The sequence below is a fragment of the Anopheles arabiensis genome, chromosome 3 (genome assembly GCF_016920715.1).
Source record: "Anopheles arabiensis isolate DONGOLA chromosome 3, AaraD3, whole genome shotgun sequence".
NCBI lineage: Eukaryota > Metazoa > Arthropoda > Insecta > Diptera > Culicidae > Anopheles > Anopheles arabiensis.
The window spans coordinates 21,000,298-21,026,238 of NC_053518.1; the positions used below are offsets into that span (position 1 = coordinate 21,000,298).

The 25,941-nt window shown below is 44.6% G+C and overlaps 1 protein-coding gene across 3 annotated transcripts in view; it reads right to left on the reverse strand.

Moving 5' to 3' along the window:
• LOC120900606 (out at first protein) overlaps positions 1-25,941 on the reverse strand; it is a 71,449-nt gene that overhangs the window by 20,142 nt on the left and 25,366 nt on the right. For all 3 annotated transcript variants that reach the window (XM_040307854.1, XM_040307856.1, XM_040307855.1), the window contains one exon: positions 11,497-11,610. In XM_040307854.1, coding sequence (XP_040163788.1) covers positions 11,497-11,610 — 114 coding nt within the window. The remainder of the gene's footprint in view (positions 1-11,496; positions 11,611-25,941) is intronic.

Consider the following 25,941-nt stretch of genomic DNA (forward strand, 5'->3'; position numbering starts at 1 on the left):
CCCCGGCCGAACCACACAAAAAAAATAAGTCAAGAACTCCCGACAAGCCACAGCCACCACTGGTGGTGGGTAAATTGTCCTGAAGCGAAAATAATTTTCACTCCGCTTGATAATAGTTTAATAGTGCTGTGAATAATTAATTTTCTACGCCACCGCACCGCCGCCGAACCCCAGCCACAGAACAGAACCCAGGCTCGTCGGCAGGGAAGTTTGGAAAAACTAACCAACTGCTCGCTTCTTCCTACTACTTACTCGCACTTTTACGGCGCAAAACAGCAGCCATAGCGTAAGCCCAACCGGCACCTGAACGGAAAACGAAACATTTTGTGCTCGGTGTATGTGTGTGTGTGAGTTAAAGTATTTCTCTCCTTTTTTGTGCCTCATTTTACTAGCTCATCGGAGTACATCATTTGAAAATTTTCCTGCAAAATGCCAAATTAGTTTTCCACAGCAGTTGCAAAGTTGACGATTAGTTTTCCGAAGCATGCAGATGGGTGGCGGGGAGGATTATCTGCCAGTGGGTGGGTGGGTAGTGGGGCGCACCGAGGCAGTAGACAGTTGGGAGCATGCAAAAGAAGAGAGAGCGAGCTTTCGAACAGATTGTACCGATTTAGTGCTAGTTAACGATACTTTGATGTTTCGTGGCAGTAGTTGCTCCTCGTGTGCGTTCTGTCCACTGCTGTGGTGCGCAAAAAGTACCAGAAATTCGAAGTTTTTACTAAACATCGCTGGGTACAGCGATAAAATGCACATATAATAACTTATACTTTGTTTGAAGACCTGTTGTTGTTTATATACAATGAAAAAATAGCACTTTTTATAACTCTTTCAAGCGATTTCTGTTAGTGGGGCCCTTCACGATTCTAGTCAGTTTTTCATGAACCAAATTTGATTATCACTTTTTGACAGGATGGGTGAAAATTTTTGTTCAAAAAAGCTTTCTGGAGGCTTGACGAATACAAAAAACACTCTTACAATCTTCATTCAGAAGCAGAAGCGATAAAAATCAGCCTGCTAAGTTCATACACCTTGGGATAAGCCCACCTGTATATTATACCCACTTAGATAGCTGCGCGAAAACTGCTATACAATGCCAACAGCTGACAGGCTGTAGTTTCTGCCTACGAACTTAAAACGGAAAGGACCCCAGTTTTGGTAAATTTTGCTAACATCTATCTATCTAATCTAATATCTAATCTTTAGCGGCTTCCACTTGTACGGAATCAATTGCTAATCAAACGGCCCAACCATACAAAGGGGTTGTTATCTGGTTGCTCGAAAAGTTCACCATGAACGCGTAGTTCGTTGCGCCAAAGAGTAAAACAAATACAGTTATGGAGGATTTTTATTCTCCAACGGCCAACAATGATCTAACTACCATTTGAAAATATTCTACTCTCAATTATTGATTAAAACGTTGTCCTAAATCCTTCACCAATAAGTACATTATCAGTTATCAGTAAAGAAATAATTGTTCTGGCGTTTGCAAGATACATTTTTACATTGTAGTCGGTTTCAGATTCTCTGTTGATAAGAATATGGAGATCAAGATAACAATTTCGAGTTGTATTTGTAGATTGAGGATCCATTTCACTTGACTTAGAGAGCTTGACGTTAGATTTAATTTGGAAATAGCAATGCAATTGCTAAAGCGATAATAACCTTTTCTGTTTTCTGCAATCAAGACGAAGACAAACAATACAACTACTGCTTAATGTGTTAAACCTGTTAGTATAACAAATCAATTCAAGCTACAAATGATCAACTGATTAATTAAAACTAATGTAGCATCATCAACTCGCTCTTGAGTCTGTTTTCAAGAATCGATTCGAAATCCAAAAAAGGACCCATTTTACAGGTAGAGAAAGTATCGTTAAATCAGAAATGGCTCTTGAGCCGCCTCCATCGCTGCCGCCCCAAAAAGGCAATCCCTCTTAATGGTGGAGAGTTTAGCCCTCGGCATTAGCACTAAAATGTAACAACCCAAGGAACGCACAGGTACAAAAAATGAACAGAAAAAAACTTCATTAATCCAGCATCGGTGTGAGGACTTGATGCCCTTGGTTCAGGATTTCATTCATCCAACGCTTTCCTGGGTTTCTCATCGAAAAGACCCCCACCATTCTATACCAATGTACTTTAGCCTTAGCCGCTACGTATTTCTCGTAGCTTAGCAAATGGTGAGCCATTTTTTTAAAACCCTCGTCCCCCCCGTAACTGCTTCAGCCATCTATAATCACACGAAATGTTTTTTGACGGTTTTATGTGATGGAGCGCTTTGGGAATTTGCACCTTTTTGCAACCGTGAACACACATCAACCGCAACCTTAAAAAAACGAACCAAAAAAACCCACTCACGCACCAAACAAATCTTCATATTACATCGAATTCCGGAAAATGATTCTCATTCCACTCTTGGACGCGGGAGGTTCGTTTCGTGCCAGCATATTGCACCCTTTTCAGCCGGGTACGGTAATTTTGTCCGCAACGCATTACCGTGATGAAGGCAGTCACAGCGCAAAAAAGAAGACAGTGAAGGATCATTTTTCCTGCTGCTGCTCACAGCTCGAAACCGTTGGACTGTTTTCGGACAGATTTCTGACCCAAGAGTGTGTGTTTGTAAGCCGCAGTGGGTTTGGAAACTAATCCAACAGAGTATCTTTCATATGAAGTCCGCATTTCGCACATTTATTCCTAGAACGCCCGTCCAGCATCAAAACCAAACAGAGAGGGAAAAAAAGAAGCTATCATCACATTCCTTTCCCTTGCACCTATCTGAATTTTATATCCCTTCCTACTTAAACCTAGCTTAGTTGCCATTCCCGAATGAAAATGGAAATGGGTTTCCAGCTGAAAGATCCTTCCAGTACAGTTCTCAGGAAGAGAAAGAGAGAGAGAGTGAGAGGTAGAAAAGGAGGTTCAGGTTCGTCGTCGCCACCACCACACGGTGCTCACTTCCATCTGTTCCTTTTCATCAACATTCACCTTGCTTTTTCCCTGCCAAAAAACCAGAAACGTAGATTTGTCGATTTCCCTACCCAAAAATGGCTAACGATGATACTTTTTTTTGCTCTTCCACAAACCTTACCTTACTAGGTCGGCCCTTCGATTACGCTACTTTAGCATTCAAAGCAGTTAGCCTAGATTTGCTTCCAGCTTTTCCCACTCCGTATACCTTCCCCACCACTCACATACGCGTTCGTTCTAAATCTTGCGTCTTGATTTCTTATTACACTCTTCCGCTTGTTATAGAGCGCTTTTGCTACGGGAAATAGCACACAGCCACAGTCCTGCCGGCCTTTGTGTGTTGGCCCAACTTCTTACAGCCGGATTTGGGTTTATTATCCGAGGCAAACATGTTGGCCGTCTTATGACGCTTTATTAGAAAACCCCCAAGAAGGAAAGAGAATCTTCCCACCCTTCCCCGCCCCACTCGGTGGATGGAAATGAGAATCGTTGGCCCGAACGAACGCATGATGTCGGCAGGAAGAAGCCCGTAGAAGAACAGCTATAAGCTTTTTCTGTGTCCGGGGCTGTAATTCCATATTTGTTGATTTAGGGTCCGCTGTGTGTTACCCCCGGTTGTTCCGGCAAGGGCAGAGTGCAAATGGGCGGTACTAAACAAATGATTGTTTACTGCAGATTACTTAACTTAATTCTTCGTGCTAATGCCCCCGAGGGGATGCGTACAACATAATAATGTTCGGTTTATTTTTGTGTGGAGCACTTGTGCTGGATTGAGTAGGATCCATCAACGCCTCTGGGAAGTGTGTTTGCTGTTAATGATAATGTTCTGATCAATTCATTTCACCACTCAATGCAAACCTGATGCAAAGCTGATTAATTATTGACCCAATCAATTGTTGGATTATTATGAAATTTCAGATTTTTGTTACATCAAATAGTAGATTTTCAGAAGTTAGCATCCATCCAGGAAAATAATTCTCAAAAATCGTCTTTAAATAACTATGATCCGATTATCAAAACTGATTCCATTGATTTGTGAGTTGTACTCAGCTTTATACATGAACGATTTAGTGTCCGTTTCACTGTTAAGAACCGATTTTGGTATCTGTATATTTCTCAGAAATCCACAACAAAAGAGTAGGATAAGCGATCGAGCGAAACATTGAACCACTGGGTACAAGAATCTTAAAATGAATATAATCAGCATATTTGAAAAAGAATGCACATGCCACAACCATTTCAATTATAATATTGCACTTTACTTCGAGCGAGTTGGGTGTCACGAGACAGCTACATCTAAATGAACAAATTGGAAATTCCTTGCACGATGAAACATTCCAGCGCAAGCAATGAAGATGCGAAAGTGGAATGTACTTGGCACACAGTTGAAACATTCCTGCCAAGCGCTACGCAACAAACCCATGGATAAGATATTTTTATCAACTGCTTGACGAACAAGCTTGGTTCCTTTTTCATCGATGCTCCACGAAAAAACCCGACTCCATTTAATCACGCTCACTCGGGCGCTGGAAAAACATAGCGAAAATGTCGGGTGACAAATTTTATTTCCCATGCCCACCTAATACAGAGTACACACTACCGGCGCCCCGGCATGAAACCCGGGCAGCAGTAAACAACAAAACAATTCTATTTCGTGCGAGGACGCCCACAGCTCAGCTAACAATGGCGAAATATGGAGCAGTCGCAGCAGCAGGTCGAGCACTTGCTGGCCCAACCGCGCTTCCCCGCATCCCGTGCCAGCGCGTGCCGGGCATTCCAATCTCGATCGCGGTGCGGTGCGAAAATTCATTAAAACTTTTCCGTCTCGGGTGGCCACCGCCGCGAGGTGAGAACTTTGGTGTCTTTTGAAAATGTGCGAAAAATGGCTTTTTTCACCTTCCCATCGCAACGTGGCAACGTTCGGTGCGAGATTTGGAAAATGCTCCAAAGCAAAGCAAAGCTTGCTCCCTCTCTCTGTCAGTCTCACTCTCCCGCTGTTAGTTCGGGGACAGAATGAAGCGGTGTACGTCGTGGGAGTCTCTTAAAATGCCGTGACAACATCACCACCGCGGCACCCGCCCAGCATCGGGAGACGGTGATGGCTGGCTTCCCGGTGATGAATAAAAACGTCATGCAGCGCGCGTACACCTTTTGCACCGACTTTTATCTTCATTATCGTCAACCGCGGCGTCGCGGTCCTGCGGAAAGCATCCAGCGATCAGACGACACAATGATCGGAATGAAAACTGGTGTGCTCCCACGCGTTAACACGTGATGGCGGGCGAAGGGAGGATGGTGCTGGGTTTAGATAAAAAATGCTTCAGCAAAGCACGCGGCAGCTTAGATTTCTCGCTCCCTTCCTCAGTTTTCAGCTTTGCCATTCATAAAACAAGATAAGTAAAAAAAAAACAAGGAAAAAGTATAGTGTCTTTCAAGCAAATAGAGGAAAAAAAGGAAACTTTCAGCCAAGTCAAACATCGAGTGTTAAAAGTTTGCCAAGTCATAAAAAGTTCCCCGTTAAGTCAGCCGAACACTTCCTCGTGTGACATGATTTATTTGCCGAAAGGCGACGTGGCGTTGCTGCTAGCAGATATTGCTAGTACTTTTAGCAATCATGCGAACTTTTGGGACTATAGCTGTTAAGGAATTATTAAAGGTGATAAATTAAGGGCATTGGGAAGCATTAGTACAAAATTATGAAAAATTGCTATTTTTAAGAACGTTTGGTTATGATCGGATGTTGTATTTAACAAATATAAATAAATGAAAAGCGGCTCAGTAGAAAATATTTGATGGCGAGTACATTTAACGCCGTGATTTTTAGTTGCTTTATTGGTTTTATAAATACAACATTGGACATTACGGATCAATGAGTTTAAAGAAGTCCAAAACAGGTTTATTAGCATAAACAAAATTAAATGCTGATACTAATTCTTCATACTAAATCTAGCCTAGAATGGACCGTCTCCCTGTAGCAAGTACTGACTACCCGGCTGCGTGACTATTGAATAAAGTCTCGAAAGCTTGTTCAGGCTGGAATGTCCGCGTAGAACGTTATGCCAAAAAGAAGAAGAAGAAAAAGAAGAAGAAGATAATAACTCTTCATCTGAACGATTCCAATTCTTCTGTTTTGGATGAAACAGGGATAGGTGGATAGTGAAATAGGCTGGATGTTAGGACTGTACTGTTGCAGCACGTCTTGTCATGAAATTAAGTATGATGTAGTCAAAATTACAACAAAGCACTCTAGGAATCTTACGAAGGGCGTTGCAATTATGAAGTCAGACATTTTCATTGAGTTTATGGTCATTTATATGAATAACAATGTAACAATGTTATGTGAGAGCCCGCAAATAGTACCTAGCTTAAATATGTTTAGAGTACCATTAGCGTTGAGTTCAGCACTACACAAACTATATGGCGCCCACACCCGTTCACAAATAAATTTGCCTTTCAATCCTTCTTTGTTTAAGAATTCCTACAGTTTGAAACTTCAGTAAGGGCTGCTTAGGACCTCCACTCGTAATAATTAATTGAAGTTACATTTTTGAACCACTTGAGGTTTAAGTATAAATAATATAAATCGCGTGGTTCTGATTTGACCAGCAGCAATTTTCGTTGAAATTCGTAAAATATTTAGACTTTGTTCTGCATGATGAATATTATATAACTGAAATAATTGCAGTGAAAGTTATGCAATTGTTTCTGTAAGTAAAACTTCTTCTTCTTCTTCTTCTTTTTTGGCACAAAAACCGCTGTCGGTCAAAGCCTGACTGTACCCACTAGTGAAGTGAGCTAGGCTTTCAATGACTTATTATTACCATAGCAGGATAGTCAGGCCTACGTATGGCGCCACGGTATATTTGGGGCTTGAACCCATGACGGGCATGTTGTTAAGTCGTACGAGTTGATGGCTGTACCACCAGACCGGTCCCTAAGTAAAACTACGCTCTACAAAAATTACATTTTTGCCCGCGTCAATCGTGGTAGTCAAAACAATGCGCTTCAATTTTGAAAAATCTTATCCCGATGCCTCTAACGATGTGTTCTTATTGTTTGTAGTTTAGTTTTGTAGTAGTTCAATTAATATCGAACTTGCTGGTGAGTCATTTGAAAGTAAATACTCTTAACAGCAGTAAATTTTTTTAAATATTATTATTAAAATTTTAAATGTACAACCCGGCAGTCATCCGTACCAAGCAGGAAATGGAAATGACCCCTTAATAAATTATTAGGTAATTATTATAGTAATTTAAAATTGACCTCAGTTCAATGTTATTCCATTTATATATCCTCCCCTTTTATAGGTTGTAATCCAAATCCAAATCGGAAGTGAAATACTGGCAGCATTGCGTACTTTTAATTTAGGTTACCTTTGTTGTACGAACAAAAAACCCTTGCACTCACAACCACGAAATCACAGCCTCGTCCAGCACTGTTCCACACTACCGTACGTGCCGCCCCGTCCCCGTCGGCCGCTCGGGCAGCCGCTCCGTAGGAAACAATTAATAATGAAACGTCCGTCCGAGACGAGAAGGCACACCATAAATTAAAACCACCGCTGGAAAGCCGACCTCACCGGAAGGGAACCAAAGCACGAAGTCAATCATTTTACTTTTCTTCATTAGGTACGAGCGGCCCGTTGCCATCAGCGATCGTCGTCCACCGGGTGGTTGCAGACGAGTGCCGAGAGCCGGGCACCAAAAAAAACGTCGAGCTTACCAAACGTGTGGCCACCGGAACGGCTTCATTAAGCGATGCACGAAAACAACTTCCAGAGTGAAAGCTGGTACTGGGCTGACGCACACACACATTCCCTTTACCACGCTCAACTCTACATCGTTCTAGCTTCACACAGAGCTCGCCAAAAAAGCGGAAAAATAGACCCATTGCGATGCAGAAGCTTTCTGATTCAGCTCACGCTCACACACGCTGCGAAATCCTTGAAACAACGTGATCCCTCCGACCCTCTAGTCATAGGGCAAATGAAGGTGAACGGGTTCGGAAGCCTCCACAACCCGGAACAACGGTTGGTTATCGTGGACATTTCGCGGAAATTCTCCCCCATCCCACACACACACGCCCAAAATCGTCTGCCCGTCGGATCAATATCGTGCCCCGTTGCAACAGGTGGCACACGCGGACGGCTGGCCGATAATATCAAATGATTATCCACAAATAGTAAAGAGCTTAGGCTCGCAAACTAGTGATCCAACAGACACCCACACACACACACACAAAGCATTTGCACTACTGGATCGATGGGTTTTCTGCCAGCGTGTCAGTGCAAAGCCAGGCAAATGCGAACGATGCGATCCCGCGAAAAGGAAGGTAAGCTGTCAGCCGTAACCTCCGGCAACCAATCTCGACCGGATATCGTTTGCAGGAGTTTAGCTTCCGGGTCGCTACATTAGCAAATGGATCACGCGTCCTCTCTAGGTTGTGTGTTTGTATGTGTGTGTTGCCTTTTTCAATAAGAATAAAGAAGTAGAGCTCAGAGAGCACTAGAGAAAAAGCTGCTGCATACTGTGTACGTTTCTGCAAGATATTGTACCAAGTTCCGAACGAATAACGCCTAGCACGCCTGCAAGTGATTGTTCGGTAGCAGAACGCGTTCAGCACTATCGTCTGCTACCATTATTTACCGGTGCAAACGGCGAGCGCAAAGGGGCGTCATTGTAAGCAGAAAAAGGCGAAAGAAATAGAAACTCCGGTACTTTAAAAAAAACCAGCATACACAGGTCAGCCTTTGTAGCAAATGAGCCAAACCCGTGCAGCCGTAGCATTCACTCACTCGGCAGAACAGCTCGGAGAAGTGAAAAGAAACAACTCTGGTTAACTCCTTTATTGGCTGAGATGGGTAAGTGGAAGAAAAGTTTGCAACCATGAACTTTGTGCAGCAACTAGCAGGAGAAAAAAGAAAAACAAATCCCAATACGGCAGAACACAACTACATCAAACAGCAAGATTGATCGTTTCCGGTATTTCACAGAATAAGAAAAAAAACAAAGCATATAAAAAACAGGCAGTTTGGAGTACTTTTTTATGCTGTTCCACCGTTATACGACATATTTTCATCGATGTTTTGTCTGGACTGAAGCGGTACCGGGGTACCAGGGTCGGAACTATTCTCTTATTGCACTGCCGTTTGCACTCTTAAATCTTGCCGGAAATTCTGCTCACCTGTGCACTGGTGGCATTTGTTTCTTTTCCGGACGAATTGTTGCACCGCCATGCCTTTTGCTATCGCTAGCCTGCCTTGCCTGCAATAGCCGGGTTTAGTACTTTGATGTTTTGTTGTTTGACTAGCTGAGGGTTTTTTTTTATTCCATTCTGATTTGTATTGATCTATGCTGCGTCTGCATTCGGTAAACTTGGTGTTCTAAAAGGAAAAATCCTTTGATGTTTTTGATGCAATCGTATTCTTTGTTTTTTACTATTTGAAATGAAGAATTTGTGCAATTGTTTGAACGTTTTATTGTTGTGCGGATGTGCTTTACGATTGGAGTTCTTTTTCTACTGCAAAGTGCATCGTTTTTTTTTTAATGTAAGAAATTCAAAAAGATTTTAGATTTTTTTGCTTGAGAAGAAAAAATCCTATTTTAAATTTATTTCATAACACAGAACAATCGATAATGCTTTTTAATTCCCTAAATTGAAATACTCATAACTTCTCCAATGGTCAAATTTATGTCAGCATTCTTCAAAAAAACACAATATAGCTGTACATAGATAGCATTGCTTGGAGCACAAAATGCACAGAGCGCTTTGCTCATTAATAATTGCAATCCAATCCCATTGCCAACACAGAAGCACGTATGACGGATTTTTCAGTTACCCAAAAAATTGGCTTTATATCAATCCAGTTCCGGTGCAATCCATCCAACAGAATTGAGTTACGAATTCGCCCCGCCGTCCAGAGCGACACACTAGACACAATTAGTTTGACACAAAAATCCGCTACACCAAATCCCAAAGCCAACCACGTAAGGGATGCCACGCCGCACGCCAGCCAGCTCAGATTTCTGTTTTTAAAACATTGCTAGCGAGCGGAAAGCAGAAAAAAAGAAGCAGCAGCAAGGACATAGCGTCAAAAACCTCCACACGAACAGACTTCTGCCATTAAAATGTCAATCTACCGCCAGACGACAGGCGCACCAGAGCATCGAGCAACCGGAAACTAGGACGACGCGGACCTTCGGCTACCGTGTCGCCTGGCAACTCTTCATCATCATCACCATTGCCGTCGTCGTCGTCATCGCTGTCGTCATCGTCATGGTGGGTTGATGTTTGTTCAACACCGAGAAGGTGGGCGCTAGGGTTTAGGTTATTTAACTCCGTAGCAGCAGCAGCCATCCAGCCAGCCCAGGACTGGCCGGAAGAAATCACGAAACCCGTTAAACAACACGGTACGTCTGATTCTGTTTTTTATAATCCCTCACCATTCTATACGCGGAAAAGCTAGAACCCACGGGGAACGGGGAAGAAGTTCCAGGCCGTTACGGCAGAGCTCTGGTGCGACAGTGTGACGCAGCGTGTTTGACATGGTTGCGGATATTGATCTATCCGTGGATGTGGATCCGTTGTCAACAAACACATACACACACACATACACACACACACAGGAGAAAAAAAACACAGTGAAATGAGCTAAAGTCAGGAAAAGAAAAACACCGCACCGCAACGCGCGGAAGGAACTCATTTCTGTCGGTTTGCCTGCGGCTACGGACGAAACGGGTTGAAACGCGCCCCATCAAACGGCCCTTTGCATGATGCAGCAGCACAGCTGCAGTAGTGCGCATTGCAAATGCTGGCTGGCGTTCTTATCACATTGCTTTCGTCGACATATTGCATCGCACAGTGGTTGAGGGCAAACAACAAGGAGGCACAAGGGAAGGCAAAAACAAAATCAAGGTCTCGCACGGTAGGAAGGCTCGATATAAAAATAGAAATCCTCTCATTTGCTCGTATGCGGTCGCTAAACCATTTTGAATCGTTAGGCAGCACCATCGTGACCAGTTCACTGAAATGCTTTAAATCCCGTTGTGGACAAACTGAGGTAGATCATTTGTATAAGGTTTAAGATAATTTATTTTAAGGTTCTGAATATACCACAGTGTGTTTTGAAATCGATACTTCTGTCTCTAGATTGACTATTTCGCTTGTACTATCTATTTCATACAACTGAAAACATCACAGAATCTAGAAGTAAATGCATGTTACTGAACTATTACCGCTTGGGGCGTGGTCTGTTATTGAGACAAACTACAGTGTATTCCAGGAATGCCACAACGTTGTCTGATGACATCTTCCTCAGTGGACATATTAGTATCCTTGGGTAAACCTTGCAGCAAACAGGACATACTTGATACTTTCCTATCAAAGTCTCACTGAACATACTACAGGCAGAGATAATTTACTCTGAACTTGACTTCTCCTCAGCGCCTAAGATATTCCATCAACGTGCGTGGAGATGAAAGTTATTGCATTGCGTTGATGGTAAAGAGTCTAGAATAGATATGCACTTACACTTTTGAAGTCAATCAGCTCTGTTATAAGCGTTCCATCACTCCGCTGGAACTCTAGTGTGCATGTTTCATCGCCAACACTGGACGTTATTGTCTCCTGCACGATTTCGCCTCCCTGGAAATAATTCAAAGGTAGAAACAAACCATTAAAAATCTGATAAGTTTAAAGTTCTTATAAAAAAATATAGTAAAAATATTTCTAACTAAGTTATATTTTAAGATAATTAATATGTTATAGCCTATTTAATTCGCCACATTTCCAGTGCAAACAACGCCTTACACCTTTACTATCTTTTCTTTTAAAACCCTCCTTTTCCAGAGAGTGTCCTACCCTCGAGCAAATAGATTACAGACAAAACGATTAAACCCACTAGCTCCATGGCGGGGAAGAAAGCTTACACAAAATGAGCGTTGCGCCACGGCCTCTACACAAACAATAAATTGTTTTGCGGAAGATTAATTTAAAATCCAATTTTCTTTTAATTACGCCACACGATAAATCCCAGCCCAGCCAACGACACACCCGGTTTGGCCGGCCTATCCCGATAGCTGGCTGGTTTGGCGGCTGAGTGGCACTTTGGAACGCGGTGTGCTCGTTCATCCTTTACGTGTTTCGGAAAAGTGTTTCTGACCAACACCCTCACGCCTCCCAGAAAGGAGTAGCAGAACGGCGGATGGAGGGGACGAGCGGGCGCAGTTACCTCATCGTTCTCATTAAGCGCACCAGATAAATCCCGAAAAAGCACGCTTTTGACACCCGGCCGCCCGGTGCTCGTGCCGTAAATTCCGAGACTAATCCGGTTTTGAGAGCTAAATTAAACAGCTTTCGGATGGAGTCGACGAGCTTGGCCAAACTTTGTCAACCGAAAAGCCTCACTAGTATCGATCCATCAACAAAGCGAGGCCGGTATAGGAGCGTGACAGGCGTGATGGGCGGGCGTGTCGGGAAAAGTATGGAAGAATTAGATTGTTTCAACCGATTCTTAGGAAACGCGGCTTGAAATGAATTATGTCTCGAGGTCTATTGATGACTTAAAAAGAGATAAAAATGGGATTTGAAATACCTTTCATCCTTTCGTACATTAAAAATGGCTATTTCATTATGGGTAATTGCATCATTCTCGAAACAAATGTAACATTAAATATCCACAAGTAAACGAGACAGTTCAATTCGTACGTCAATTTATTCCACTCCATTAGGGAAACAATGCATGCGAAATAAATTAAAAAGTAACTAAAAAGCTCGAAATATGAAATTCCTTTATTCCTCCCGGAAAAAAACCGTTTGGTCCCACCAAATAGCTCCCATTAATTCTGCACCATTTGCAAGTTTTAGATTTGTGGGATTTTAATTTCACGTAGCGCCCGACCCGAAACGACCGAACTCAACCCAGGTAGGTGGTCCCGCTGGTACGCGGAAGGTATTCCACACTCGCCGGAAATATTGCGAACCTCAACCGAAAACAGGTCGGAAAGACGCATCATTCATTCGCGGGGCGTCCGCCCCTAACTGTCCGGCGAAGGATTGCTGATGAAAAATTGTACTTTTTGTTTAGGCCATGATTTATTCATGCGCACCACCACCCCCCCGGGGATGCGGGGTCGAAAGCCACGCTACAACAGCACTGCTGCCCAAATATGGCGCTGGACATACGGGTAACGGTGCCCCGAAAGCCGGACAGTGCCCGACCAAAGCTGCCTATCAAATGAAACGGAAAACACCGGCGCGCTCCGGTGTGTTCGTTTGCATGACCACGCTCTGCAAAACCTCCAACACGGGGAGGATTTTTCGCTCAACGGTGTCGAAATTATCCACACGAGACGTGACGGACACGGACACACGGATACATCAAACCCTTTTTCGAAGGCAGCAAAAGAGAGAGAGGGAGAGTGGGAGCAAACTGAAATTTATTGGACACCTGAGATCACGGCAACCGGCTACGAGGTATCTTTTTCTCCTGCCGGACCCACTGACCGGGGGCGTATTTGTGCAACTTTTTTTCTCCACCCCAGGTAGAATACAACCGAAACGTCACATCACAGGCATCGGGGGAGGCTTAAAAAGAGCGTCCCAGGAAGCGACAAGGATGAAGAAATCGGCCATGAAAATGGACCAGACACGGCTCACGGTCCGGAAAGCACACCAGTCACACTGTGGCTGAATGCTGAGTTCGGATTTTTGATGACCGAAGCAAAGAACCAGTCACAAACCCTTCCTGGAAACGACGGTGATCCAAGAGCGGTACCATCATTAGCCCGAGCTAACCGACCGAACCGGCATTAACTCTGGCCCAAACTTTGCCCCACGCAAAAAAAGGCACCTTTTCGCACACGAAAGGCACATCCATCCCGGGCGTCACTGAAGTGAATCGTCATTTCCGGAACCGACAGAAACTCAGACCGAGGCGAGTTTATGGGAAACACGAGCGACATGCTGACGCTTCCGACTGGATGAGCACAGACGTCACACTTTCACCGGTCGTTCGGAGTTAAAGCGAAAGGAGCATGGAATGGAAAATGGACACAGCCAGCCTGTCAGCCACCCAGTCAGCCAGAGCCCGGCCAGGATCGCCTTTTTACTCTCCGATGCTTTTAAGTTTATTGAAAATATTTATGCTACTCATGCTTTGCCCAACGGGCACCGTTCGGAAACAGAGCGTCAGTGGCAGCGAGAAACTCAAAAACACACACACCACACCGAAACATCGCCTGGTGAAGAATCTTTAAAAGAGAGAGAAAAAACTCGGCGGCAGCGGGCCACGATTTACGACGATCACGGTACAAATTGAGCAGCAAACGAACGACCGAACGAACGTACGAAAAGCACCATCATCAGCAAAACCTTCGCTGGCCGGACGCGGACGACATCCCGAGTTCCATCCCGCAGAGGGCAACCTCGGTGACACTTCAACTTCGAGATGCTATCGGGGGGCAGTTGGCAATCAACAGCCAAACACCGCACCAGCTCCCGCAACACAGGCCGTCCCGACCGGCGACCCGTGTTGTGAGCGGGCGTGACATCCGAGCGGGCGTGAAAATTGCTGCCACCACTTGTTTCTACTTAAAATGTTTATCTGGCAAGGGCCCGCCGCCGCTAGCCGATGGACGGCCGTCTTCTTCGGGCGAGGCCCGCCGTGGTCGCTGAAAAGTTCAACTTCCGGCGCTGAAGCTCGTCTGTGTGTGTGTTTGTGTGTGGTTAAGTGAGTTGAGCGCGCCTAGGTGGTGGACCAACGGGGAAACCGAACCGATGACGCGGTGACTTTTGTGAACCATTCGCTGGACGTGTTCTTCCGTGGTCTTGCTGTCGGGATACTGGCTTCGGGGACGTGAAGGCACGGGTTGGCGATAGATACTTGCTCCGGGAATTGAGAGATAGGACCGACGCCGCACTCCGTCCATCCATCGTTCGGTTCCAGGTGCAGCGAGGTGTCTAGTCACGCAAGCCGGAGCAAAGTGGTTCAAAAGTGCAGCCGTGTCGGTGCAACGCTCTCGTCGATGGGGCCGCTGTTTGCACAATGATTAGGGCATGAAGCGTAATGCATGGATGCGGTTGCAATTTATGAGGTGATGTGGAGATAATGGAGTACATGATTGATCCGTAAATATTGTTTTACATTTCCTGCGAGGATTCTATCAAAGAGCTTAACGATCAACTGCAATTGCATATTTATAGTTTACGCTATACGCTATTTTGCATTATATTTCCATTAGCCTATCTAGATTGAAGTGAATAAGCCTTTTAATGACTATAACGGAAAACATATATCAGGGATGTTTTTAGCTTTTCATTGTCAATCCACGTACACATTACGTACTTTTATTTCTGATAATTGTATGCTAATATTAACTCTGTAATAAAACATCAAAAACATTTCTCGTATTCACAGCTTTGAAGAATTCAGTCCACCAAAAAGCAACACGAAACTTGTCAGCAGCTTGATAAACACACCAACTAGATGAGCGAAATCATGATTATTTCTACTACAACTAATTTTATAAAGTATGTTTTTCCAACTGAAGACAGCAACAGTAGTCGCAATTCAATCGACCACGACACCCGTTCTTACGGGTATTTGTTGCGCTTTTACAGTAGAATTTAATATTTTCCAACATTTTTATGGAGCAATCTCAGGTTACTGAAAGGAGGCGAAAGTATCAATATACAGTGAATGCTCAAGTTAAAAAGAATTACCACAAGTTGTCGCTCCCATATCCGTTCATCTGGGCATTATATAATACAATGAAAAAAAGTGCTTTCAATAGTTCAATTAAATAATTTCCACAAAAAACTGGTATACTAATAAGGTAGAGACATTCATTACTACATGTATGTTTAAAATACTATAACTAACTACAATCGTCACGATGCCATCTACTTCAGTTATGGCTTATGTTGGCAAAAATCCGGAGTCAACTCCGTCCCGACTCTGAAAATTTTGGAACATACTCTGGAAGCTAGGTCCAGATACCGTCTGGCGCAGTCCTAAATCGCTCAAAATCGGTGTCATCTGGAGTCGTCCGAAGTCGGCCGAAGTCAGAGTCTACCGGAGTTGGGGCCGTCAAGAGTCAGCCGTCGAAGGGCGGTGTAATGTTTTTTTGGTTAGGCATCTCATCTCCGACTCCTGCTGACTTCGGTCGGCTCAAAAGGAAGAAAGGCCTATTTAAGAAGTGCAAGAGCAAAGCAAAAACATCTAGAAATTAGATATCTGACCACAACCACATTGCACGACTCCAGATGACTCCGGACGACTCCGACTCCGGACGACTCCGGACAACTCCAGACGACTCCAGACGACTCCAGATGACTCCAGACGACTCTGGACGACTCCGGATAACCCTGGATGACGACTCCGGATGACTCCGGACAACTCCGGACGACTCCGACTCTAGACGTCGCCGACTCCAGACATCTCCGGTCTACTCCTTACGACTTCGGGCGACGCGTAAGCCACAAGACTCCGTCACCAGATGACTCAGACTGCGGGCAACTCCAACTCAAGGCGGAACTGGTTTTCCGATTTTACCGGATTTGGAATCCAACAACAGCCAAACTATATCGGAGTCGCGGGTGAACTCCTGAGAGCACACCGCTAATCTTCTCCAAAGGATTTAAGACTTACTTGGATTATTTAAAAGCCTTACTGTTCAAACAAGAATAAATTCTTAATTAACCTTGACGAAACGAGTATACTATTTTTTTACTGTATTTTTTAAGCCACCTAAAAAGATTCTAATAAAAAACTTAAACTAACAATCCAACAAGCAGTTATCCGAAATACGAACTAGCATATACAACCAGATACTTGAAATACCACTGTGTAGTAGCATGAACTACCTGCACACACAAAATATTTATTCTCCTCCACTACTGATCCATAAATCTCCATCAATCGCTTATACCTGACGGGTGTATTTGTGCCCCGAAACAACTTGCAAACTATTATGCACCCCAGCTATTGGCCTGATCATCAACGGCATCATCAACGGCACGCCTTCCAACGCCATTAACATCATTTTGTTAATGTGTGTTCCCCCCCCCCCACATCCTTCCAACATTTGCATCGTGCGATTGAAATTGTCATCCGCACACACCCGGTGCCGGTGCGCCGAGCTGATTGATTCCAAATCCTACCCACCCCGTTCTACGAATTGATGCGTTGATTTATAGTCACGGTGTTCGGTGTGCGGTTTGCGATGCCACGTATCCACGTACCACGTCTAAGAACATGACTATGCATGCATGGTGCGGTACCGATTCTATTACACACGATCAACCGCAGCAGCCAACAGTGCCCCCAGCATGTCTATGCTAATCTCTGTCCAATTCACCTTTCGAATGGGGGAAAAATACGAGAAGCAGGGAGACTATCTCAGTCTTTGCTGTGGCTTCATCGCCGTACGGATTAGCAGCGAGGAAAAATTCTGACCTCCGCTAGTCTTACCTGAACAATCCCCCTCCCGCTCTGAACCTGCAACTTATTCCACGGTGCTTTTCCATACGTCATACCGGCGGCTGGTTGCATATTCAACAGAGTCACCACGCCTTGCCGACCGCACCGAGACACACCAGAGCGTGTGGATAAAAGTCACGTGAAATGGATCAGATTTTTTTTGCCTCCCAACACAATCTTGAGGGGGAAAGAGAGAGAGGGAGACCTAGTGCTGACAATGTCGAAAAAAGCACGGACCACCCACAGTACGTATGGTGGCCTTTGCCTGGAGCCGATCGAGAGAACAAGTCGTTCCTGCCATCCTGCCCGTTTTATCGGTGTGAACGGAAGCTGGTTCGCATTTGCCACAAAATACATATTCAAGCCATTATCCGGGATTCCGGGACAGAGCAGAGCTGTTTTTGCACCCAACCACTCTCGGAGGAGTCAGTGATTTCGGTTTTTGTCTCTCGGGCGACTCTTCTGATCTGCCAAACGCAAGCCTTCCCGCCGGCTAGGCCCTTCTTCTCTACGCGCGCTGGTGGTAGTGTGTGTCGGTAGATCAGGTAGAAAACGATAACGTCGTTAGTACCGGAAGCATTCTTCCCGTTGCCATTCTGCCATCCGCATTGTGATCCGCTTTATCGGTCGAAACCATGGCCGTCTTCTCGAACCGCAAAAACCGTAAGCTACGATTTCGACGCAGAGATAGAAAAATTTATCTGCCACACTCACACCCAGACACCGGAGTAAGCAAAGAGGAAGGAGAGATAGAAAAAAAACAGATGGTTTCTTTGTAGAAAGGACTGTTCCGGCACCTCCAGCCGTTCGCTGCAATGTACCAATGTTTTAACGAATCGTTCTTCCATCGGTTCTGCTGATTGGGTCAAATCGACCGAGCGAGTGCAAAAATGGGACAAGATTCGCGGAGGGCCGCATCAGGGCAAGAGGCCGTGTGCGGAATGGGATGGGATGTCCTTATGTTTAATGTCTTCTTTTTCTTGAGGGTGGTTTTGCAGCATAAACGGTGTCTGAAGGAGAGCAGTAGGCTTTCCGGTTGGTAATGACAAATCTTTGCTCCCCCTCTTAGAATTGTATTTTAATTAACGAACAATCGATGCCACTTTAATGAATAGCTCAAACGCAGCACGTATACTACAAGAACGTGAATGTCGTATTATTTGAACGTCAGATTTGTTAGTGAGAATAGAGGAAGGATCGGGAGGATATCGAATGAGCAATAAACATGATTTGTGAATTTAAATGAAGCAAGGTTAAAGCAAAATATACACGAGACATAAAATAATTAAAATAAATAATAATACGAGCAAATATTAAACTATACTTATCGACTATTCAATGAAATTAGTTTTGTTTAATGTTGATCAAGAAAAAAAATGGAGAGAAATTAAAAGAGATAAACACAAACCACAAAAATCCAATTCTAGTTCAACATGCTCATCTAGAGCTCATTAAAAACTGACACAGCATGGAAGTACACAGTTAGGAGGACAACTAATACACGTAAAAGCGTCATATTTCGCAGTAGCAAAACCTTGCAGCCTTGCTTGTCAACTATCTTGAAGCGGTAATTAGAAAATATCTTCTCCTTCACTACCAAACCAATCATCTAGACAGTGGAGTGACATCAGCTTTCCTTCATGCTACTAAGCCACGATACACTCACTAGTATCCTTGCACCAGAGTCTTCTTACAAGTGGCTTTGGATTTTTGCTGCAAACTATTTCCTTTCCTCCACGTACCTTCAACCGCATAGAAAAGTGCGAAGCGCGACCATTCAACACTTCATTTACACTTCATCATAACGCGCTCACAACCCCCCGAAACAACACGTGCAAATGTTCCAACCGTCGGTGAAACATTATGCAGCGTTGAAAAGCGCCTACACAAAGCCGGTGGAGATGTGCGTGCGTGTGTGTGTGTGTGTAATCTAAAAGAGCGGAAAACACGTATCGTCTTCGTCCTTGGATGAAATTGAGTACAAAATCAGTACACAAGCGCACCGTCATAAACAGTGCGTGGGAGAAGCAAGCTGGTCTGGTGTGTAGGTCTTTCTTTTGCACTTTCCTTTGCTTCAGAGTTCATCCCCACCGGCTAAACGGTATGTAAATTTGCGCGACGCCATCATACGTTCTGTGCAACAGTTCGATCGTGATCGTTTTGAAAAAGGCAGTGCAAACTTTGCCAAATTTGCCCCGACGTTGGGCCAAAACCTCGAGATAGTATCTTCAGCAATCGCTATCGCTTCATTCCCGCGTGGCACTGGCAACAAATCGTTATCAGTGCTTCCTCCTGTGAAAGTACGCAATGTGAAGGACTGTAAAATATGTCCACATTGTATGCGCACGATGGCACAGACGGGTGTGGAATTTCATTTAAGAAAACAGCTTCAATTTCTCAATTTCATCCGTTGCTTCAGCTGCACTTCAGCTTCACAAGCGCAGCCAGGCACACGCGTGCATCGAAGCGCAACCTCAACAAGTGTCTACTGAAGGATGCGTACTGCACGTCACCCTCAAAACTAAACATTTTAACTCTTCCTACCGATTGGTGCTTTTTTTTTTGCACCTTCCTTTCACAACAAGATTAGCAGTGGCTAAGACAAAAATCAAGACCAACCGCGCCTGGCGCACCAAACGCAAACAGGTGTGCAAAACAGGTAGAGAAGCGAACCGCGGACCCATACTGCCGTGACAGAGACTAGCGTGAATGTGGGAGCGCACAAGCGTTCCCCCGCTAGCGCTGTGTACGTGAGTGACGTGAATAAATTATGCACAAGCACCGATTGTTGGTGCAGCAGCAGCAGCTCGGCTGACGTTCCGCCAAAGTGCTGGCAACGAAAACTCGAAAAACAACAGCGACGATTCGGCGCGCCGCACAGGATCAGGCAACGATGGAACAACCGGGCACAGTGTATGTGAAAGTGTGTACTTGTTTACCGCGTGCAGGCGAAAAGGGTTTGTTGGGAAGGAAAGCGTGTGCTCCCACGCCGAGGATCGTGGCAGCAAATCCGTGCAAAAGACCCGAAGATTTATATCCATTTCAAGACGACCCGAAAAACCAACGCCATTCCGTTCAGTTCCGCGTCCTGACGAACTTGCACGCAGTCGGAACTGTTTGTGCTGCCACCAGTGCAATCGGGAAACAGAAGGGGGGTTATTTCAATAGAGGATAAATTCACCGCCACAGCCGCTGGGATTGAGATTTTCATTTCGTTAAAGTGGTGTTTAAAAAAATTTATCCACACCAATTTCCATTCTAATGCAAAATGGTAAAAAAACGGCAGCCTTGGGACAGCAAACAAACGTGCTTGACAGTGCGATGACGTGCGGAGCACTAAAAATGTGTTATTTGAGGTAAGAGCTTTAACATATGAGAAGTATGTTATGGTTAATTCAACAAAAACTGGCCATCAACGGCATCTAAGAATAAACTGCATAAATAATAATTTTAAAAGTCTATAATATGGCTCCCTTATCAAGAGAAGTTTGCAAATTTATTTAACTTATTTATTTCTTGTACTTTAGGGTCTCCTTTATCCAAGAATCTTGGAACTAATTGGGTGTCATAGAAATAATCTTACCTTCGCTACCATTACACTGTTTCATGTCCATCATTCATACAAAATTGCCCATTAAAGCAACGAACGCCATTGGCCATTTTATGTAATAACACACAGAAAGCAGCAGGGGGTGGCCGCGGAAAATAATAGGTTCCGATTTTATTTTCGCAACAGCCAGTGCAAGCATACCACCTTTTTTACTGCCAGCATAAAACATTAACTCCGACAGAGAGAGAAAACCGGGGGCGTATCCTGCCGTATCCGTTTATAGATCGTACACAGCCGCCGCCGCAGCCGCTATGGATTCTGCCCGAACGCCCCAAGACCACTGCGACCACGTCCAGCCGGCTACCTTTATGGCCCGGCTGCGTCAAGCGGACGTTCGTCTTCGGTGGACCGGCTGCGGCGACCGTCCGCCGCTCTATAAAACAACCCCGGATAAACTTAACGACGAATGGACGTTACTGTGAATGGCGCTATCTCACAAGAGGGTTGTTGTGTCGTGCTAGTTTGACCTATGGTTACGATGTGTTGCGTTCGCTATCCATTCACTACGCTTTCCCGGCCGCTTCCTTGATAAAAGGCTGAAGGGTAAGTGATGCGACCTTAGACCGGTGGCTCTAAAATTAGTTACGATTTTACTCAACCGGCTAATGCTTCCCATCCAGTGCGTCCGCCGTTTGTTTGCTTCGTCAGCCCACACCAGTGGGGTTGGGAAATTCAATGTAACTATAACTCTAACAATGGGAAGCTGATCCCTTTACACTGTAGCCATACTCTGGCTGTAACATCTTATGATGTATTTATAGTGAGCATATTTGCCACAATAGTTCCAACCTCCGGACACACTCAAGGAGTGTACAAGAACCTTCAGAACACGATACACTCTAATGTTAAATAATTGATGGAAACTTCTACGCTTCTAACTCACAAACAAAGCACCATCGCAAGCCGTCGGGGCCGATGATGCCATCGAAACGGTTATTATACGCGGCCCTTAAGCATCAGTAACAGCGTGTATGCAAATGAACGTTCTTGCAAAGTACCGCCCACAAATGGCGGTTACCGAGGAAGGGAATCACATCATCCTATCATTATCAAAACCATCTGTATCGCATAAAATACGTTCGCCATCGGGTTCTATCCACCATCGCGCGCACATGTTATCGTTGCTTAACCAACACACCTCCACTCGGTCCTTTGGCAAAAAGGGGCCAAAATGCACGTTTGATTGCGGCGCGCTTTAGCACTGATGATCGTCATCTAAATGTTTATCACCCATCAGCCGACCCGATCGATAGCCGGCACGGCGCTGCACGGGTACGGTCAATGGCGATAGTTATGGTGGCGAACGATGTGGCCGTTATGCATAATGATGTTTGAGGCGCGCCGTGTGTTCGTGCAAGACACGCCCGAGGTTCCCAACCGGCGGGATCGGATCACTCTCGCCGGCTGTGCAGCCGCTCCATTGCACACGATCCATCGGCACGCAGCAATCCTTTGGGCGGTGTATGTACATGTGGCTTAACTACTGCCATCGATGCCATTGCATTCTCGAACACGAGAAATCGATCCTCTATTGTGTGTGTGTGTGTGTGTGTGTCTGAAACATTATGCAACAGCTTTGCAGCAACTAAGAGTCAGCTGGAACCTCGACCCCTGGCGTAAGCTACAGCTGATTACACTTTTGTTCCGCTAAATGATAATTGACAGCTGCCGCCGGTTTCGCTCATGGTTTCGCGTGTCGCGCGCCACTGCTCGAAATACATGCATTTCGACGAAACCAACCCCTCCCCCCCCCTCCGAACACCTGCAGCACACACTGTGGCAGGGTGGTAATTTGTTCGGAAGGTACTTTTTGATTCGCGGCATTACAAAGCACTTACGGGGTAGCCATTTGGCAGGCTCATTAGGCACGTGAGACGGCCCCGGCTGCCGAATAATGATGAAACCGAAAAGACATCATTCGTCCACTTGGAGCTCATTCGTCACTTCGGGGCGGGGGTTTAAATGATGATTATCCTATTTTAGGTTGCATTATGCATTAGAGTGAGCAATTTATCACGCACCCGGTTTTGTGAGCTATTTAGAATTGATTGTTTAGTCAATGTAAGACACTTAAATGTAAACATTATTATCGATGTTGATTTTAATGACATTAAAAAGGCATATTTACATCGGAGAGGTTCAAAATACCACAAATAGTAGAGCGAAAGAAATTTTGGGGTAATTTAACAGTAATATTTAGTTTGATTTTGATAGTATGATAATAATTATTTGGAGCATATTTTATTTGACTTGGGGCGGGGAGTATGTTTACGTTTCATGTTTTCAAAGGCAGAATCGCGAGTGATGTGCATAAGCGTTTCGTCGGCTAGCGAAGCAATTGACATGTACTGTTTTGTGTGTGTATTGGTAAGGCAAATATCTCAGGAATTAACTGCCATAATTATAATGCTTGTAACTGACCACGAAGGAGAAATGGTTTTCAACAGCGCGCGCTTGTGTTAAATAAAGTTTGACGCTTATCCAAAAAATAACGCAATGTACGGGTTTGTACGATCATTTGTTATTGAATCATAAAACTCATAACAAGGTTATCTGTTCCAGTGATTCACTAGTTATGTGGGCAGCTCTTTTCCATACGATTTGCATGCAAAGCAAAAAAAATGGTTCTAGGACCGCAAATGTATTGAAAAAATGGCATATACGCATCTGAAAAATTATAATAGTCTCTTTATAATAGCAATAATCGTTGGAACTTCTTGTTCGTACTAAAGGAAAATGCAGACTGATTAATTCTCTATTTCAATAAAGCCTACTACACTTCGTTTAAACTAGCGAGATTGCTATGATCACAACAATAATTGCGAAGATATTTACAGTTCACTATTTTTTGTTATCTCCAATATCGATTTGTCTGAGGCGATTATCAAAACCAAATAAATGCTCAATGTTGACCGATCGTGATCTTGATTTCACGTTTCACAAAAAACGCCCCTGGAACATAAATGATCCTACTCGTAATGCGAGATTTCACACGTTGTTAGAGGTTTTTTTTTACCATTAAGATTTGTTCGTTGTGCGAAAAACTCGTTATGAGGGTGTTGGGTAAACGGATTACTCCGTCTTGTCGACAGAGTGAGTGAGGGAGTAATACTCCCGAACAAAAGCCTTGATAAAGGCTGGCACCCCGATTCGATCCTCAGTCTATCTAACCGCGGAATTATTATCGAGGTCTTGCCACTTTTAAGGAGAATCGAGTTTCCCAATAAGCGCAATGGTCACCAAAATATTGAAGCAAGAACTTAGTACGTATGCACTGGAATTCTAACTCGATTTATTGATAATTTCCGTGATGTTGTTATCATTAGCCTACGATGGAAACGATTCCGCTCATAATTCTCATTGAATTCTGCACAATTCCAACGGGAATTTATTTATTGGGTTTCTGATTGCTCCACAACTTTAAGGGTATGTTCTACCAATCTCAATTTCCAATAAAGAGTGTGCTTTACTTATTTCAATTTCCAACAGTGGGGTTCCACTGTATTTCTGTAGATACAAAAATTGAATTTTAATAAATATATGAGAATTGTGCCAAACACAACAGTCTGGTTTGCATATGTCCTTCGTGAACGTTCAACCTTGCCTGAATTACCAGTTTATAAACATTTTTTCCTTAATGGAGGCGCATGGTGCTCCTTGATGGAGCCGCATGGTTGCTCATTGCGATGGAGGCGCACGGTACCCCTTTCAAGGAGACGCATGGTTACCCCTTGCAATCGTCCTCGCACCGTAAGCAAACAGAGCGCCATGAATCATAATCCTTCCGGTCAGATTAATCATCCACCCAAATGTGCAAACCGGCCCCCCACCTCCTCCATTCCCAATCATTATACATACACAAGCGCGCGAGACCGCACAGCAAAGCGCCCCATAAAACCAAATTTGTCCTTCAATAAAACACTAAATACGGAAACAAACATTCCCAACCCCCAGCTCCCGTTTCCACTCAGACGGCCGTATACCCTACCGCACCGACCCGAACGATCATCGACCCGAACAAATCACCCCTACAACACCATTAGCCAGCCACGGTCCCTGACAAAACCGAGACCGAAAACATCTTCACCGCGCTCACCAACACCACCACCGCCGCTCATCAACTCGCATCCGGCCCTTCCTCCCAAATGATGTGTACGTGTGTGTGTGTGTGTTTTTGTGTGGGTGGTTGTGACCATTCTTTTACTTGAGCAGCTTACATAACCGTCAGAGGACAGCACACTTTTGCCTCCTTTAATGGCACCGACACGAGCATGATTCGATTTCGTCATTATCCTCTCAATTGGAGGGCCGGGGTATATTTGTTCTTCGCCATAAAGCGTCCCATCATTCCACCACCACCCAAGACGCAGACCTGACACACACACACACACTTACACGAAACAACACTCCGGCACAAACACACACTCACTTTTATGATGCTTGGAAAGACCTCATCATACTTATATTTTGGGGCAGAATCGTGCCGACAATCTCGCAAACAACACCCATTCCCACACACACACACACACTCACACATATACAAACGTAACACACGGAAAACCCCGGTCTAAACGTACGCATACGGAATTGCCCAAGCGTTTCTGATTTAGGCTTATTGGATAGAAACATCACGTGCCAGCAAGCAATTAGTTGGTTTTCCTCCTTCATTCCATACAAGCACTCCTCCACCTTCCCTGCTGCTGCTGCTGCTGCTGCGCAGTCGTCGCCAGCGATCGGAGGAGGTGGTTCTTGTGCTGCTGCTTCGAATGATGCAAAAGCATTGGAACAGCCGACTCCGGTGTGTCCTGCTGGGTACAGCACAAGGCTACAACAACGCGGGAGCAGCAGCCGCCAGCCAGTGCTGCCCGAAGGTTAAAGCCCTTAT